General features: G+C 43.0%; 1 protein-coding gene across 2 annotated transcripts in view; it reads left to right on the forward strand.

Moving 5' to 3' along the window:
• The window catches only part of LOC126326538 (thyroid receptor-interacting protein 11-like), a 414,334-nt gene that overhangs the window by 115,262 nt on the left and 278,704 nt on the right, over window positions 1–20,368 (forward strand). For both annotated transcript variants that reach the window (XM_049995698.1, XM_049995689.1), the window contains exon 3: window positions 5,778–5,840. In XM_049995698.1, coding sequence (XP_049851655.1) covers window positions 5,778–5,840 — 63 coding nt within the window. The remainder of the gene's footprint in view (window positions 1–5,777; window positions 5,841–20,368) is intronic.

Consider the following 20,368-nt stretch of genomic DNA (forward strand, 5'->3'; position numbering starts at 1 on the left):
TATCTCAGACCAGTATGTGCTCCTAGTGGTAATTCATTTTAAAATCATATCTGGCTCTAGCATTTCTGATCCGTGTCAGCGCCTGTTTCGTAGTTTTACGGCTTTTTCCCGTATACATTAATGTAACTAAGCTTCCTTTTGTTCACGCGATGTTGACTTGCTGCTTTCTTTGCTACTTTAGCTTTTCGCACAGTATTTTGCGTTACGGATTGTCCAAACGAAATTTTTGGAAATAAAATATTAAGACCAAGGGTTGATGATTTTCAGCACCTAAATAATTTCAGCTGTCGAATTCACTTGTCTTACCTTCATACGAATGCTTTCTTTTTCTGGGGCGCTGTAGTGGGACCTGGTCTGGGAGTGTAATTGTCCAAAGTGCTTCTATAAGCGCATGTAAATTATAGGCCTACGGCGACGCTTGTAGATGGAGCGGAGGGTTTCTTTTTGTTTGTTTTGTTACGCATCTTTCAATAAAGATAAAAATTAAATTCGTCATTTTAGTCTGTGAAAGCCTGAGGCTCATTGAAACATTTGTAGCACTCTTGTACCGCAAATCACTACGCCATCAGACATTCTTCACGGTCATCTTGTACTCGAATTGTATCAGCACTTCTTGTACATAGGTGTTTATGGTATGAAACATTATCTTTTAACCTTAAGTGGACATTACGTAATAAGAAGCTAATTTTTAGCTAGCTGTATCAGTCACAGACACAAAGGAGATAGTAAAGTGTACCCCTGAGATATCTTAATCGTTAACACCCATTCATTCCATCAGCCAATTGTGTACTTCTGCTGCTGTTCAAAGTAGCATTTGGCAAACTTCGTGGAACAATGTTCGGGCGATTTCTAAGCCAACGTTAATGCATTTGATGAGTACCTTTCAGTTGTGTAGTTCAGATGGGAATGCAAGAGGCTTAACCGGCGATACTCCTACGGGAATAAATGGTTCACGACGAAGTGCAGCAGCTTCATTCTTGTGCACTATTTCTTCGTGATTTATTTCCCTCTTTACATGAAAAATTCTATTATTAAGACATAATAATTTAATCCGTATTTTGCATGAAGAAAGACTATATAAAATTTAGTTTATTTTCGGGCACCGAGTGGTACAGAGAACATCAGCTTAATCTGCTTATTCAAATCATGTTAATATGTGATCGTAACTAATCTGTCTTTAAGGACAGCTCTCAGTTCACTTATCTCGGTGGTCAGGAGACTCTGCGCCAAACGTGATTGCATAAGCGTTTCACATTTGTAATATCGTGATGCATTAGACGTTTGTGGAAGTTCATTTCAAAAACAGACCCGCGTTTCGGCTAGTAGACTCTCAGCGCATCGTCTCTTGCTCTTTGCAGATAGTCTTCATAAACCATTTAGAACTGGCATAAAACTTTATTCGTAGCCACAGCCAGTGATCAGCATGTACTTATTATGATAAGGACTGAACACTTCGCTGGCGGTCTTCAGATAGCGGACAACTTGTGGAAGATCCGAACACACGGATCGTTCGTCACCGATTCATCATGACAGTGGTACATATCTAACCACAGTGTCGGAAAAAGAAATAATGATGGTTTGGTCTCAGGCTCCAAAGCTGACAAGTGAGTAGCTAAATATCCAGTTTATAACGACAAATTAAAGGCATTATGCTACACTGAAAACCAATGAAACTGGTACACATGCTTGATATCATGCAGAGCCCCCACGAGCGCGGAGAAGTGGCGCAACGCGACGTGGCAGGGATTCAACTGATGTCTGATGTAGTGCTGGAGGGGATCGACGCCGTAAATCCTGCGGGCTGTCCATAAATCCGTAAGAGTACCAGGAGATGGAGATCCCTTCTGAATATTCTCAATAATGTTCATGCCTGGGAAATTTGGTGGCCAGCGGAAGTGTTTTAACTCAGAAAAGTATTCCTGGAGCCACACACTAACAATTTTGGACGTGTAGTGTGTCGCATTGTCATGCTGGAATTGCCCAAGTCCGTCGGAATTCACAATGGACATGAATGGATGATGGTGATCAGACAGGGATGCTTACATACGTGTCACCTGTGTGAGTCGTATCTAGGCGTATCAGGGATCCCATATCCTCCAGCTTGAACAGTCCCCTGCTAACATGCAGGGTCCATGGATTCATGAGGTTGCCTCCATACCGCACACGTCCATCCGCTCGATAAAATTTGAAACGAGACTCGTTAGACCAGGCAACATGTTTCCAGTCATCAACAGTCAAATGTCGGTGTTGATGCACCCAGACGAGGCGTAAAACCTTGTGTCGTGCAGTCATCAAGGATACACGAGTGGGCCTTCGGCTCCGAAAGCCCATATCGATGATGTTTCGTTGAATGGTTCGCACGTTGATTCTTGCTGGTGGCCCAACATTGAAATGTGCATCTTTTTGCGGAAGCGTTACACTTCCATCACGCTGAACGAAACTCTTCAATCGTCGTTGGCCACGTTCTTGCAGGATATTTTTCCGACTGCAGCTATGTCGGAAAATTGATGTTTTCCCAGATTCCTGATAATCACGGTACGCTCGTGAAATGCTGGTACGGGAAAATCCCCACTTCATCGCTACGTCGGAGTTGCTGTGTTCCGTCGCTCGTGCGCCGACTATAACACCACATTCAAACTCACTTAAATGTTGATAACCTGCCATTGTAGCAGCAGTAACCGATGTAACAACTGTGCCATACACTTGTTTTATATAGGCGTTGCCGACCGCAGCGCCATATTCTACCTGCTCACATATCTCTGAATTTGAATACGCATCCCTGTACCAGTTTATTGGGTGCTTCAGTGTAGTTCAGTTGAAAAGTGATAGAGACTAGATTCTGCCATTGAATCGTTATTGGAACGATACTGACTTCCACCTGAGGTGATTTATTTGAATCACGGAAGCTGTCAATATGTCTGGCTCAGTTATAACTAAAAGAAACGGCAATATTTATTATACTATTACTATGTTCATATATAAATTTACCTTTTTTTTTCAATCTCTTTTAGCAGAGCCAGGTAAACATTGGAACTGCGTAGCTATGGTGTACCTTACAGCGTTGAAATTGTGATTAAGGTTGGAGTTTTTGGGTTATTGAATGGAGAAAATGTTTTGTAGCTCGTAGTTTTTGATAGATGTTTGCTACGTTGTGACGTACGTTAAAACGTCCATAAGTAATCACTGCGTTACGTGCTCCCTTGTTCTGTCATTGTGTCACTGAACGTGTGTCGTTCATAGCAGAGCGGTAAAGGAAACTAATACAGTTGCGCTGGAACTATGTACTTGTTCCGGCAGTCAGCAATACACTTGTGGTATCGTGCAATGTATCCAGTGGAAAATCAGGTACTTACTCAAGTCTCCATTAGAGTGGAGCATGATTTTTCTGCGTGTTTCGGAGATTTTATCACTAATCTCTCCGACGCTAGAGTAGAAATGAAATGGGACCGTGTATTCACCAACGGAGTGAGAAAAAATGATTTGCTCGAAAACTGGTTTTGAACATTGATGTTCGGTGTATATGTCCGATGTCGGTGTCGTACCGTGTTTTACCGAGCCATTTGGAGTGATAATGTAAGACAAAAGACTCATGTTCGAGAAAAGTTTCGGATGTCCACGCTGTGAACCTGAATTGCGTTAACTATGAAGTTGGAACCGAACTACAGTCATCCTGAGTATATTATTAACCACAGCGTCTGTGTTACCGCTCCAGTTTAATTACAAGCGGCTGCAACTGATTGCGAGTGTATTCTAACTACATGTGCCCGTTCTATATGCCCTAAGTGTTATTCCACTATCACAGTTTTGTCAATTTAGTGAACATTACCTTATGTGCCACGACACACATTTAACGACCGTACATTAATGGGCTGTAGATATAGTGATTGTGTATAAGTGTTATGTCCCAACTGTTACCAGTGTAACTGTATCTTGGTGATATGCGGGAGTGCGATATATTGTGGACTGAAGAGCTTTCTTTGCTTCCGCTCTCAAAAGCACTTCTTACAATACCCTAAGTCGTTTTTCGCAAGATACTAGACGTCTTTCGTTACGTGAGTGCACTTTGAGCGGTTTCAACAACTCTGTTACCATCTTTCGCGAGACAGACAGGTGAGTTGCCGTCTCCGTTGTCTTAAAGTTTTTTTTTTTGTTTTTTTTTTCACTTTTCATTCTCTGCCCTGAGGGGACAGAGCGGGTTGTTTTAGGGCTTGCTGTTTGCCCTTTTCAGCCATGGGTTTCTACAATTTATTTTTAAACTTTTTTTTTACGTTTGTCTTGCTACATAGTGCAAGTTTCGTTTTGGTCATTATCAATTACAGAGATCTTAAGATATTTTAAACAATTACAAAGGTTTTTAGATATTTTAACATTTACAGTGGGATTTTAACATTTACAATGATATTTTAGCAGTTTTTGTAATATTTTAAGAATTACAACGTTTTTTTTAAATAATTTCTGTTAATATTACATTACAGTTACGATTTTTTTAATATTAATTTCAGGTTTGTTTTACAATGCATTTGTTCTTGTCGTTAATATTTAACAATTACAGATATGTTGTAGTATGTGTAAGTACTTATTCTACTATACATATGCATTTGTCTTACATTTCTTATTTGGTGTACAGAGCGAGGGAGGGGGAGTGGAGGGAGTTGGGTTGGCGGGGGAGTGGGAGTTGTTTTTGGTGTATTTTGGTGGTTCTTTGTGGGCCATGTTCTTGTGTACTTGGTGGTGTTAGTGTTTTATTCTTGGGTCCTTTCGTCTAGGTGTGGGGGGATGGTGGTGTTTGTTGTTAGTGGTGATAGGATTGGGGCGAGATCGGGGTACGTCTTCGCTGTGTTGTGGGCGATTGTGTGGGAGGGTGTTGTGTACTTGAATTTGGGTTTCCTTTTGGTTCTGTGGTTGACTGTGATTAGGTCCTCCAAGTCCGGTCTTTTGTTTAGGATGTGGTTTCCGTATCTGGCTCTCATTTTGGCCAACCTTGTTTGTAGTGGCTCTATTCTGGCTGTCTCATATACTTCATTGCTTGGTGTTAGAAACGGTAGCCTTGCGATACTTCGTATTAGTCTGCGTTCTGTGCTGAACAGTCTTTTTGCAGTCGGTGCATGTATGCCTCCCAGGGGGGCTGCAGCATACGGGTATGCGATCGGCGCTTCCTGTTAGTCGTATGTGTGGCGTGCATCTCACATGTTTCAGCAGTAACCCAGTGCATATCTTAATAGTGTTAGGAAGACTTTCTCTCTGGTTGACAACCTACGTTTTCCATGTATCCTAGCAATAAAACGAAGCTTGACATTTGCGTTACGCACAACAGAATGTGTGATTATTCCCCTGAATATATACTCACATTTTTATTGACAGTTTTTCATTAACTCGACTGATTCTAGGTTTAGATAATTGATTGTACAGTCAAAGGCCTACTGCATTTTTACATTTGGTGAAGTGAAAATTTGTTTGCCGGTCTTTGTAGCAGGCATAATGTTACCAAGATTTAGCAATATTTTACAACTTTAGTGTTGGTTAGTAGAGTCATCTATGAAAAATCTACTATCATCACTAACAAGTTCTGGTAAGTCAGTAATTGACAGATAATGCCGCTATTATGCTTTCCCGGGGCATTCTCGATATTATTAGTGTATCTGTGAAGGAGTATAATATAGGAATACGTGCAGCATTCCGTTCGTCAACACAAATCCAGCCGCAACATCAAGGTGATCCTAGGCCGCCGATCACCTACGTTGTTAAGAGGAGTAACACATTTTCATTGTTTATTTCAGATATCGGCGCTGCGTAAACAGATCTCCCAATTGCAGAGAGAACCGCGCGACGGCGCTGCGGAGGTAAGTTAAGTCCAGTTCACGCCAGTCACTAGGGTTTGTGTAAGACCAAAGAAGCGATGCTGCAAACAAAACGACAATGACACGCTGACTGTGATACTGCAACTACTACTTTTAAGCAAAAGATGTAACATCTCGTGCTTTGACAGCTGCGCGGCAAGAACAGTACAAGTAAAGCTTTACGATATATGGTGTTCATCAGTGACCTATTATTATCATTGTAGATCTAAGAAAGTACTACATGCTGTACTTAAGAGGTACTTGGTCGCTTTGGTGGCGCTGAGTGTACTGACTTACAAGACAAGGAAGTAACACACATCCAAACAGAAGTCGCCCATCATCTTCATATGCTACAGTAACTAGCCAAAGATAACTTTTGTGGGAGGTTTCCCATACTTGAACATGAAAATTTCGGTCAAGGACCTGACTTCCACATCAGAAACACTACACACAAGCAGTTACAATACAAATAAACCTTTCTTTCATAAGAGGAACATATGCCGCGACGAACGTCGGTGTCAAGTTAGTTTTGTGGGCCGCAACATGAGTCGAACTGGATCCATACGTTTCGAGAGCAATGGCCAACAGTTTTGCTATTCATGCATGGCTCACGAATCACTTGAAGTTTCAAGGTGTCACTCTCACTCGTGTCTCTACGTAACTTCCAACCTCCACGGAGGCTATCATCTTGCAGTGTTACTGGAATAGCGCCTCTAGGCGAAATGAAACAGCAGATAAATCGACTTGATTAATAATTTCAGTAATGTTCATCGCAGCGTATAATCCACAAAGAAATCTTCTCGGTAATGTTGTGTGTAAGTCGAGCACTAATCATCAATTAAAGTACATTTACAGTTAGAACAAAGTTTTCACACGACCTTTCTCCCATGCGATTACTGAAGTTTCTCGCATTAGGAATGACATCCAACCAGAGACTTATAAGAAAAATTGTCAGATCCTTGTCGGGCAATTGCCAGTTATTAACCAACCCTCCATTGGAAGAGTCAGATGCACAAGAAAAGAATGACGATTAAAAGCTTCATATAGGAAACACGTTTAGACAAGTTTCCTATCCGTCATCCTCAGATTGTCACACTGCTGATAAACTGAGATGATTTCATCGGTGGAATTCGCCACAGAAGCCTGCAGTCTGAATGAGGAATGTTCATACCGGAGTAGAGCTTATCAGACACTACGTCGAGTTCAGTTGTTACGTTTCTTCTACGTTTACTGAGATCGTCTTATAAAATGTATCCTTTTGTTGTTTATTCACGGGTCTGAAATGGGTTGCAAACGGAAGTGTAGAACTGCGCTGTAAGATGTAGTAGCTGAGTTCATTCGCTTCGTATAACCCACATTATCTTGTTATATTCTATTTATTTCGTGTTAGAAACGGTAATCTGAAAGTACAAAAAAAAGTTTCAATAGTTACAAAATAAACGTATCCCAAATAACAACGATGCACAGCTGCATGGACTTAAGTGTCTGTCTGTAAACAGAACTGCAGCAATGCCTTGCCAGTGTTATGGCGAGTTGCACGTACCACATTCGACAGTGCATTGTCTATTCTCTTCTTCCTTGTGCAGTCGCGCGCACGAGAGCGCTGGGTCTTGTAGAAAGGCTTGTTTCACTAAGTGGTCTATTGATCTGCGAAACATTATTCAGAGTCAGTTAACGGGCTTCTACGCAGACCACCTGTCTGCTATACAGCCGGTTTCTCCTCGGCAGATCTCGACCACTGGTTTTGTTTCCCTGCAGGTGGTCCGCGACACAAGCTGTATGACATTACTCACGAATGTCGTATATTTTACTTCTAGGATAAACGCATAGTTTTCGTCAGAATAACGCACAATAACGTGGCCGCTCACCCCGCAGACAGAGCTCCTCTCTTGGTGTAGTCCTCGATTTGTGGTACAATCGATACAGGCCTATCACCCATCGCTGTAGTTTCTATCCTATTCTCCACGACAACACAACTTTTTGACTGATTTGTACCGACAGCTTCAAGTACGATGAGAAAGTCGGATGTGCGTGCATCGATAAAATGTTAATGAACAATGGTCCTTCCCACTGTTCAGTATCTAAACGGCGGAATTAGTTGCGATGCACAGAAGTATGAGCTCTGAACTTACAAACCTAGCAGGCCGGAAACACACTGACGGAAAAAAAAATCGCAGCACGAAGGGAGGAGTTGTTCAACGTGAACGGAAGTTGGTAGGCGTGTTTCTACGTCTTTGTCCGTCGGATTTTGCTAATGGCGTTAAGCTACCGTAACGATTATTCAGATTTCGCGCTAGTATCGCCACTATGAGGATGCAAATGAGGTTTGTTTTAAATACGCACTGTAACGGTGGTGAGCGTTAGTTATCTTTGAGACCGGACATTGCGTGTTGATGTTAGTTAAGAAGACACTTAAGGTAACATAGACGCCATTAACAACTCTTCACTGAGTTTGAACGAGGTCGTGTAATAGGGATACGAGAAGCTGCATGTTCCTTTTGTGGTATTGCAGAAATACTTGGCAGCAATATAGTCACTATAGACGATCGCTGGCAGTGGTGGTCACAAGAATGTACGGTCGCAAGAAGATCAGGCTATAGATGGCCATGTGACACTACCGATTGGGAAGACCATCGCGTTGACCATATGGCTCTGGCGCATGGTACTGCATCTGTAGCAGTAATTTGAGCAACAATTGGCACCATAGTGTCACAACGAAATGTTACAAATCGGTCAGTTTAAGGACAGCTCCGAGCTAGACGCCCAGTAGCGTGCATTCCTCTAAACCCAAACCATCGCCATTTGCGACTTCAGTGTTGTGTTTACTGATAAAAGCTGGTTGTGCCCCTGTACCAATGACGGCCGTGTGTTGGTTAAGATGAGGCCGGTTGAGATCCGGCAACCAACTTGTCTGAGTACTACACTGAACCTAGGTCTGCAGTTATGTTCTGAGGTACGATTTTGTATGATAGCAGGAGCACTTTTGTGGCTAGCCCACGCACCCTGACTGCAAATTTCTGTGTTAACCTTTTGATTTGATCTGTTTTACTGCCAGTCATGAACGGTATTCCAGGACGAGTTTTCCAACAGGATAACGCTCGCCCACATACCGCTGTTGTAACCCAACATGTTGGACAGTGTGTCCACATGTTGCCTCGGCCTGCTCGATCACCAGATCTGTCTCCATTCGAGCACATATGGGCATTATCGGACGAAATCTCCAGCGTGATCCACAAACAGTTTTAACCGTCCCTGTATTGACCGACCAAGTGCAATAGGCATGGAACTCAATCTCACAAACTGACATTCTGCACGTGTACAACACAATGGATCCACGTTTGCATTCTTGGATGAACACCGGTTATTAATGTACCAGCATTTCACATTTGCAAGAGCTTATCTCGCGCTTACATTAGCCTGTGACCTTGCAATCTTAATCACTTAGATATATTACTTAGACAAATGTATTCCCTAAATTTCATTACTCTACATAGTTATTTTTTTGCGTTGTGGTATTCCGTTCGTCAGTGTATTTCCCTATGCAGCACTCCCTCAGCAGTTTGACGGCGATTGAGAATTACGCTTCGACTCATCCGGTGGTGTTCACTATTCACGAACTTTAATGCGACCTCGAGAACATAGGATCTTAGGTTGTTTTCCTCTAGATGCCGTGCTACTTAGGCATCTTGGGCGCTGATCGTGCTGATAAATGAGCTGAAGAAGCCTCCACAGTGTATCTTCTGTCAATACCAATCCCAAAAGCTGACTTACCATCGCGTCTCTCACATTGGGAAGACAAGCGGATGTGCAACCTCCGATTCAACACCGTTGTCCTTAATTCATTTCTTGTGATCAGCGACAAGTTTAACTACTACAAGCGTTCTGGCCATTGAACAGCTCTTCCACAGTTGAAATCGAAGGTGGCACACGTTGATGGGAATAGCTGCTGCAGCCGGATACGAGGTTATTAGGCGCGGGCAGGCAGCGCCGGCAGAGGAGGTGGTCGGCGTTTGAGCACCCCTGGGACAGCGTTATCAGCGCGAGAAAGCGCAACGTGGGCGCGATAGCGCGGCGCGTCCTGCGACGCCACACCTAGCCGGCGGGCAGCCCACGCGGCGTGCGACCACGTCGCTGACTGCTCGGCTGCCGCAGCCGTTGCTCGAGACAGCAGTTGTAGACTGCAACAGCGAAATGTCCAAATGTAAGGAAACACGGAAAAAACCATGAGGGATTCTCATTGCAAATCATTTCATTCGAAAGAATGCATATTCTGGTAGCTTAACGCCATTTTCACCGTCTGACAGAGGAAGTGTTACAAAAGTGTGATAAGTTTAGGACTTAAAAAACAAAAACAGTAGAAATGTGGATAAACTCTTAAGTTCCATGCTTCGTTTCCAAGGAATTACTGAATGTGCAGAGCATCACCCCAGTTATTTCCCTGGAGTAACAAAGAATACTGTGTTGAAATCTCTGACACAACGGGAAATAAAATTCCTTGTATTTCACTCCGAGAAAATCGACTATGGCTCTTCTTTTTTTTAGCACTTAATTTGTTGGCCAGTGGAATGCGAGGAATTCATCTAGGATGGGAAGGTCGTGCAGTCTGAATCCAAAAATTACACGATATTTTGTTTTGCTATACAATACGCAGTTAATTTCTAATGCATACTCCTGACACATTGGCGATGGAACACCGACCAAGATAGCACATAAAAAGTGTATGTTTGTGCCTACAGTCGCAATTCACTTATTTTCCCTACTGTCGACAATACAACCCTTGGGCTATCCTGTGATCAAAAGATACTATTACGTAGTTAGAACAGTAGTCCGAGAGCAATTTTCAAACGTTTTATGACAGCTTACTCCTGGCAAGCAGTAGTCACACTTGTTTCCCTAGCAGGTGTGTCAAAATGGTTCAAATGGCTCTGAGCACTATGAGACTTAACATCTGAGGTCATCAGTCCCCTAGACTTAAAACTGCTTAAATCTAACTAACCTAAGGACATCACACACATACATGCCCGAGGCAGGGTTCGAACCTCCGACCGTAGCAGCAGCGCGGTTCCGGACGGAAGCGCCTACAACCGCTCGGTCACAGCGGCCGGCCTGTGTCGCACTGAAATGAAAGATCAGTGTTGAGCTTTAAATAGATATAAATTGCGGCCAGCAGTGCTTGGTAAGAGCCCCTCTATTGTACAGAGTCTATTTACATTTATTATTATTTTTTGTTTCTGAAAAAAATTACGGCAAAAGATATCTAAAAATCGCATAAAATTTGAAAATAAGAAATTCTGTAACAAAATAGTCCCCACTATAATAAAAAACTAAAAGTAAAATCCCAAATGTGTTTAACCAAGATTATATTTTACTATTACACACAATTTATATCACTGTAAAACATCGATCTGACCATAAATCTTTAAATTTCTAATGTTTCAGCTTCCGTCGCGTTGTCGTGGCTCTGAGCAGCAGCTGCCGCTTTCTTACATATTGATTTATTTTTATTCATAGCTCACTATTCTGTTTTATGTTTCTAATCGTGCCTTTAATTTTCATCATAAAGCAGTGGGCACAAAAGCTACGCGTCAAAAAACAACTGAAATGAAGTAAAATGTACTACTGCTTTTTGCTTCTAGGAAAGCTAACGAGAAATTGGACTCGTGATTTCCTGTCAGCAAGGTCGCACTTCGTAGTAACAGACAGCAAACCATCGGGTAAAACTGAATATCAGGTGTTCCCCAGGGAAGCGTCCTGGGACCTTTACTGTTCCTGATCTATATAAATGACCTAGGTGACAATCTGAGCAGTTCTCTTAGGTTGTTCGCAGATGATGCTGTAATTTAACGTCTAGTAAGGTCATCCGAAGACCAGTATCAGTTGCAAAGCGATTTAGAAATGGTTGCTGTATGGTGTGGCAGGTGGCAGTTGACGCTAAATAACGAAAAGTGTGAGGTGATCCATATGAGTTCCAAAAGAAATCCGTTGGAATTCGATTACTCGATAAATAGTACAATTCTCAAGGCTGTCAATTCAACTAAGTACCTGGGTGTTAAAATTACGAACAACTTCAGTTGGAAAGACCACATAGATAATATTGTGGGGAAGGCGAGCCAAAGGTTGCGTTTCATTGGCAGGACACTTCGAAGATGCAACAAGTCCACTAAAGAGACAGCTTACACTACACTCGTTCATCCTCTGTTAGAATATTGCTACGCGGTGTGGGATCCTTACCAGGTGGGATTGACGGAGGACATCGAAAGGGTGCAAAAAAGGCAGCTCGTTTTGTATTATCACGTAATAGGGGAGAGAGTGTGGCAGATATGATACGCGAGTTGGGATGGAAGTCATTAAAGCAAAGTCGTTTTTCGTCGCGGCGAGGTCTATTTATAAAATTTCAGTCACCATCTTTCTCTTCCGAATGCTAAAATATTTTGTTGAGCCCAACCTACATAGCTAGGAATGATCACCAAAATAAAATAAGAGAAATCAGAGCTCGAACAGAAAGGTTAAGTGTTCGTTTTTCCCGCGCGCAGTTCGGGAGTGGAATGGTAAAGACATAGTATGATTGTGGTTAGATGAACCCTCTACCAAGCACTTAAATGTGAATTGCAGAGTAATCATGTAGATGTAGATACATGTTATAGCATGTTCACTACCGCGGTCAGACACGCTAGGCACATTCGACGTTCCTAATGTCACGAACAAAGGAATTTAACAGACTGTTAAATCTGGTGAACGTCTTTTGTTGTACAATGAGGCTTCTCTTGTATTTCCAACCTGTCTCAAGTTGTTAACAGTGGCACATTCAGCAGTTTACGAAAAAAAAAAACGAAAATATAGAAGGTAATGTAGGCCCCCTGCTGTTCCGAATCTACATAAACGACTTAGGATTCTGGAGTACTGCGGTGCAGTGTTGGATCCGCGACGGAAGGCATAGAAAAACTTCAAAGACGGGCAGCTTGTTTTCATTAAGCGAAACAGAGGAGAAACCCCACGGATATGATAAGCGAATTGGGCTGGCAATCATTAAAAGAAAGGCGTTTCGCTGCGGCAGTATCTTCTCATGAAGTTTCAATCACTAACTGTCTCCTCCGAATCCGAAAATATTTTGTTGGCCTTTGAGTGTTCGCTTTTCCCGCCCGCTGTACTAGAGTGTAACAGTAAAAAAATAGCTTCTGTGATCAGGTTGTCTCCAACGCAATCACCTGCGCCCCTGGCACTGCTGTTCCTCTTTGTACAGGCAAACTCTGCCACCGGCCAGTCTTATGGAGGACCAAAGGCGTTCCAACAGCTATTCAGTGTAGTCGTCGTGCCTTGCAACGTCTCAAGCTGCATCCTTTATGGGCCACCCTTCACTATCTAACTAAATGCACTGAGAAGGAATGCTTAAGAGTTCTACGTCTCTAACCCTGGGAATGCATCATGCCTTTTCCTCCCATGTGCAGGCCAAGTTCCATAGCTTCTGGGCCGCCAATGATCAGCAACTCTTCCGGATCTCATCCTTGAGGGTGGTCTTTGTGCAGATGCGTTAGTTCTTTCTGAACACCTTCTGACCCATTTTGCGACAACTTCGGGTTCTTCTTCTTACCCTGATATCCCTGTAACAAAGAAACGAATGTTGACTACATGCCCCGTTGTTTCACCCCCCTTGCAAGCTGAATTGCATAACGAACCTTTCAGTAACTAGGAACAGCTTCAGTTTCTTGCTTTGTGTCACTTTATGTCGCCAGGTCCTGATTCAGTTCATAATCAGCTGATCCACAGTATGAAGGCTACTCAAGGCCTACATCTACTCAGGATCTTCTTCTGTATTTGGTATGAAGATGTCTTCCGCTTGCAATGGCGAGATAGTATTATTGTACCAATCCTTAAGCCAGGCAAAATCCCAACTTCTGTTGACAGCTGACCGAATAGCGTTACTAACGTGCTCTGCAAACTGCTTGAAACGAGTTTCGGCCCTTCCTGTCCCCCTATCAGTGTGGTTGCCGGTATGGACAGGCCACAACCGACCATCTGGTTAGGCTGGAAATGGTTACATTGGAAACAGGTTGGAAATGGCAATCCTACAAGCTTTTTTCAAATGGCAACATTCCCACTGCAGTCTTTTTTGAGTTACATAAGGCTTTGACGTAGCCTGGCAGCATCACATTTTACTTACCCTTCACGACTGGGGCTTTCCAGGATCCCAACCATTTTTTACTCATCAGTTTTTATCCCACCAGTTGATCCAGTTTAGAGTTGGTACTTCAATCACCTCTTCACATGTCCAACAACGGCATTCTACTGGGCTCCATGTTGAGCGACGTACTCTTCCTCATACCTATCAATAGGCTAATGACTTCTGTATGGCTACTGGTCACCCCTGCACAGTATGTCGACGACTTTTGCATTTGTTACAGCTCTCACTCTGTAGTCTTGGTTGAATGCAAACACCAAGACGCCATGCAAAGAACCTCCGCTTGGATTATTTACAATGGTTTCCATCTCTCGCCTGCAAAGAGACAGATTATGTATTGCTGCCCCTGTCTGTCCTGACTCAGAACTCTACTCGAGCTCCCAGTGCTTGGACGTTGTTGCACAGTCCCATTTTTTGGTCCTCCTTTTTGATAAGAAGCTGACTTGGATGTCTCATATGCATCAACTAAAGATCAGCTGCTTATGGAAGCATAATGCTCTCTGGTTGCATGCCAAAGTCTCATAGATTTTGTATCATGCTAGTCTTCTCCTTATTTATCGGGTCCTGGTCAGTCTTGTTCCAACTGGGCTGTGGTTGCCAGGTTTATGCATCAGCGGCATCTTCAGCTTTGAAATTGTTAGTCCCAGTCCGTCATCATGGCATCTGAATGGTAAACTGGCACCTTCCGCAGTAGTTCTGTCGAACCTCTTCAGCTTGGATGGTACCAACTGTTGCTCACTTACGAAATCACTGCCTGATAATTTCCTCATCCGACAATTTCACATATTCTTTTGCTTGCGACAGGCATTGACCTCGTCACCTGCCCTCAGGTGGGATCATCAGTTGGAGTGCACCTCACAGCCCTCTGCCAGGAACTCCACCTAACAACCTTCCAATGTTTTCCCACACCCCGCTCCGCAGCTCACCCCCTCCCCCCCCCCCCCCCCCCCCCCCGCCATGGTTTGTACCAAAGCTGTAAAGTTGGACGATCAGTTCCACAGTTCTAAAATTTCAGTTACCCCCACGGCATGATTATTCAGAATCTGTTACTTTCTTTCCTCCAAGAGTACCAGGGTGCTACTATCAATTACAATGATGGCTCTAAAACCATGGATATGATGGGTTCGCTTTTATGTCTCCTGCCAGTCAGGAACAACATTCAATGCCAGGAAAGTTTAGTGTTTTTACGGTGGAGCTGATAGCCATTAACAAAGATCTACATTTTATCCAACAAACCACCATTGATCGCGTTTTAATTTTCAGTGACTCAGGCTGTTGATCACTATTACTCTTGTCATTCTGTGATATCTGGTATTCATAACCTTCTCTCTGATCTTAATCCTACTACTTGCTCAGTGATCTTTCTCTCGGTCCCACATCCTGTGCACATCCCAGGGAATAAATTGATTGACTGTTTGGACAGGGAAGTAATCACTCCCCTCACATTCGACGATCCCAGATGTAGAATTGCAGGCTAAAAAATGAGGCATCTGCTCACTTGGATATGGAAAACATGTGGTGGGTTACTGTACCTTCTAATAAACTCCACACTATAGAGAAGACCACTGCTACATAGTGCTCTTTCTTTAATTCCTCCCAGAAGGAATTTCACAGTGTTATGCTCACTCTGCTTTGGTCATACCAGAATAACCCATTGTTTTAGTTTATACAAGGAGTCACCTCCACAGTGAGGTTACAGAGCCTTGTAGACAATAGCTCATATTCTGTTGAAATTCCCCCTCCTGTTGATACTCCATGTTAAACATGGTTTTCCAAATTCTTCTGTGAAAGTGGTTTCCATTCTGAGATGTAAGGCTTCAAAACTACCTTCAAGGCAAGGGTGGGGTGGATGGCGTTGGTTCCCCTGTGCTTCATGCTGGCCCTAGAAGGACCCTTAACCCTACCTCCTTTGCCACGTGCCTGTTTCACCCCACTTTTACTCTGTTTTAATTGCTTGTAGGAGCAGTTTGCCTCCTTTTCTGCCATATCCTGTTTTCATATTAGATGTAGCAATGTATTGGATAGTGGGCACACTTTACTGCCTTGACTATAATGGATCAGGTGTGGAATGACTGTGGGTGAGACATCTCCCATTGCATGCAGAGACCCGAGGACACCCACGTGCTGCCTCACTCATTTATCTCGTCTTGTTTTTACGACTAATGATCCAACTGATGTTCATTACGTTTTTAGCCTTCGTTTTTCTACTGTTCTGAATCTCCCAAATAGAAGGCAATGTTTGGTCTGTAACTATCTTCGAGCTTAACTGAGGTGGCAGGGATCATATGTGAGTGGGGTTTCTCTTGCCATGGAAGAGCTCTAGGGGATCACTCCTCCATTGTGATCTACACATCGGCCTGATCCGTTTACTTCTCTGTAAATTATTTCTGATATCTTGCATTAGTATTAGCTTCAGTGCCTCGATTTTACCACTCCTATATAATTTCATCAGAACATGTTCCTGGTAGTCGATGCTAACTCCAAATGAACTACTTTGAATTCGCTCTTTATTCCCTTAACTGCCAACCAACCAACCAACAAACCACCTGCCCTTTATCTTAAAAAAACTGCCTAGTCCACTTCTAAGATCCACCGCTACCCACTTAACCACATTCTGCCTGTAATTGACTCCTGCTCTGTTAAGCAGATCCCAGTACCTCTCCATCTAAGTTGCAAGTCGAGACGACTGCAACCTTCACAGTCGTATAACCATACGAGCCTCTGATTTGGACCCTCTACTTAGCTCCGTAGCAAGGATCCGCAATCTGTCGTGTCAACGATGCTACAGGTGATGAGCTCTGCCGTCATCTTCCAAGCAAGACTGGCTTTCTGTACCACTTCGGATAGCGGCCAGGAACCAGTATAACTGGCTGCACCCTCTGCTCTTCATAGCATCCAGAACGACCTGTTCCGCATCTGGCCTGACACCGTCCAGTATGCATCCACAGTGCGCACACTGGATTTCTTCTCCTCCTTGGCAGCCATACCTGTAAGGGGCTCCGTCATGCATCTGAATTTTGAACGCCTAACTACTAAAAATCCCACCCTCTGTGAATGCCCCTACTTTTTGGCATGCAAAGGGGACAAAAAATGACCATGTGCTAATTTGAAGACTTTTTTTAAATTTAAGTGATCAGTCCTCTGACTGGTTTGTTGTGGCCCGCCACGAATTCCTTCTCAGAGTAACACTTGCAGCCTATGTCCTCAATTAGTTGGTGGATGTATTCCAATCTTTGTCTCTCTTTACAGTTTTCATCCTCTGCATCTCCCTACAGTACAATGGAAGTTATTCCCTGGTGTCTTAATATATGTCCGATCATTCTGTTCCTTCTTCTTGTCAGTGTTTTCGATATATTCTTTTCCTCGCCGATTCAGCGGAGAACCTGCTTTATTCTCTTCTGTACCCATTTTGCCACAGTTCATGCCTCACTGCCATGCAATGCTGTACTCCAAACGTACGTTCTCAGAAATTGCTGCCTCAGATTACGACCTATGTTTGATACTAGTAGATTTATCTTGGAAATGGAAGACCTTTTTGCCGGAATTAGTCTACTTTTTACGTCGTCCTTGGTCAGTCCGTCATGAGTTATTTTGCTGCCTAGGTACCAGAATTCATGAAGTTCATCTACTTCGTGACAACCAATTTTGATTTTAAGTTTATCGATGTTCTCATTTATGCTAATTCTCATTACTCTCGTCTTTCTTCCATTTACTCTCACTCCATATGCTATAGTCATTAGACTGTTCATTCCGTTCATCAGATCCTGTAATTCTTTACTTTCACTGATAGCAATGTCATCAGCTAATGTTGACATTGATATCCTTTCACCTTGAATCGTAATCGGACTGTTGAACTTTCGCTGATTTCCGTCATTGCCTCTTCGACGTACAAAAGAAAGACCACTACCCTGCCTTACACCCGTTTTCTCCACTCTTGTTGTACCCTCTTGTTTCTTGTGATTATTGTGTAATATCCATATTTCTCTATAGCTTACGCCAATTTTTTTCAGGTTTTTGAACACCTTGCACCACTTTGTCGAACGCTTTTTCAAGGTCGACAGATCCTATGAACGTGTCTTGATTTTTTTTCGGTCTTGCTTCTATTATCACCTGTAACATCAAAACTGCATATTGGTGCCTTCAACTTTCCTAAAGCCAAACTGATCGTCATCTAACAGATCCTCAGTTTTCGCCTCTTACTATCTTCACAATTGTATGGATTAGATTTTTCCGTAAGTCTGATGATATATCGCCAGTCTCATACATTCTACACACCAAAGTGAATAATCGTTTTGTTGCCATTGCCCCCAATGATTTTAGAAGTTCCGATGGAATATAATCTATCTCTTCTGCCTTTTTTATGTTAAATCTTTCAAAGCTCTTCTAAATTCTGATTCTAATACTGGGTCTCCTATCTCTTCGCTATTGACTCGTTTCTTCTTTCATCACGTCATCAGATAACTCTTCCCCGTCATAGACACCATCAACGTATGGTTTCCAACTATCCGCTCTCTCCTCTGTATTTAACAGTGGAATTTTCCTTGCACTCTTAACATCACCGCCCTTGCTTTAAATTTCACCGAAGTTGTTTTGACTTTTCTGTATGTTGAGTCAGACCGTCCGACAATGTCTGTGTTGATTTTTTCACCTTTTTAATGTAGACATTTCGCCTAGCTTTCCTACACTTCCTATTTATTTCATTCCTAGGTGACTTGTATTTCTGTATTTTTGAATTTCCCTGGACATTTGTGTACTTTCTTCCTTCATCGATCAACTGAAGTATTTCTTCTGTTACCGATGATTCTTCGCAGTTACCTTTCTTGTACCTACGTTTCTCTCTCCAACTTCTGTGATAGCCCTAATTAGAGACGTCCATTCCTCTTCGAGTAAACTGCCTACTGAGCTATTCATTATCGCAGTATCTATAGCCTCAGAGAACTTCAAGCGTATCTCTCCATTCCTTAGTACTTCCGTATCCCACTTCTTTGCTCATTGATTCTTCCTGACTAGTCTCTTAAACTTCAAGCTACTCTTTACCATTTCCAAATTGTGATCTGCGTCTACATCTGTCCCTGATTACGGCTTACGATCCAATATCTGCTTCCAGAATCTCTACCTGACCATGACGTAATGTAACTGAAATCTTCCCGTATCTCCCGGCCTTTTCGAAGTACATCTCCTCCACTTGTGACTTTTGAACAGAGTATTCCCTAGTAACATCTGAAATTGATTGCAGAACTCAATTAGTCTCCCGCCGCTCTTATTCGTAGTACCAAAGCCATATTCTCCCCTAACCCCTTCTTCTACTCCTTGCTGCTGTACAACCGCATTCCAGTCCCCCATGACTATTAGAGTTTCATCTCCTCTTACGTACTGAATTATTCGTTTAATATTTTCATATACTTTATCTCTTCATGTTTTGCTTGCGACATCGGCATGGATACCTGAACTGTTGATGTCGGCGTTGGCTTGTTGTCGATTCTGACGAGAACAACCCTATCACTGAACTGTTCACAAGAACTCACTCTCTGTCTCACATTCCTATTCATTACTAATTGTACTCCCTTTATATCATTTTCTACTGCTGTTGATATTACCGTACACTTTCCACTTCATTTCATTGGCCCCTAGTATATCTACATTGAGCCTTTGAATTTCCCTTTTCAGATTTTGTAGCTTCCAGACCACGTTCAAGCTTCTGACAAACCACCCCCAACTCGTAAAGCGTTATCCCTTCTTTGGTTATTCAATCTTTTTCTCGAGTTCATCTCCCCCTTGGCAATCCCGTCTCGGAGATCCGAATGGGGAACTAGTGCGGAATCTTTTCACCAATTGAGAGATCACCATGACATTTTTTTTAAATTATCGGTCACATGTCGTGTGGATACACGTTATGCGTCTTTAATGGAGTTGTTTCCATTGTGCCGGCCGAGGTGGCCGAGCGGTTCTAGGCGCTACAATCTGGAACCGCGCGACCTTTACGGTTGCAGGTTCGAATCCTGCTTCGGGCATGGATGTGTATGGTGTCCGTAGGTTAATTAGGTTTAAGTAGGTTTAAGTTCTAGGGGACTGATGACCTGAGAAGTTAAGTCCCATAGTGCTCAGAGCCATTTGAACCATTTTGTTTCCATTGTCTTCTGCATCATCATGCCGCTGATTATTGCCGATTCTTGCGCCTTTAAGGACGTTTTCCCACACCAAGGGCAAGAGAGTGTCCTGAAGCTCTGCCCGCTCCTCTGCACTCTTTGACAAGCCCGTTGGCATAATGAGTATGACTTCTTATGCCGGGAGTCTTCGGCCGACGTTTAATCAGTGGCGGGGTTCGAATCCGGAACCGAGGACGTTTTGATTAGTA

The sequence above is a fragment of the Schistocerca gregaria genome, chromosome 2 (assembly GCF_023897955.1).
Source record: "Schistocerca gregaria isolate iqSchGreg1 chromosome 2, iqSchGreg1.2, whole genome shotgun sequence".
NCBI classification, from domain to species: domain Eukaryota; kingdom Metazoa; phylum Arthropoda; class Insecta; order Orthoptera; family Acrididae; genus Schistocerca; species Schistocerca gregaria.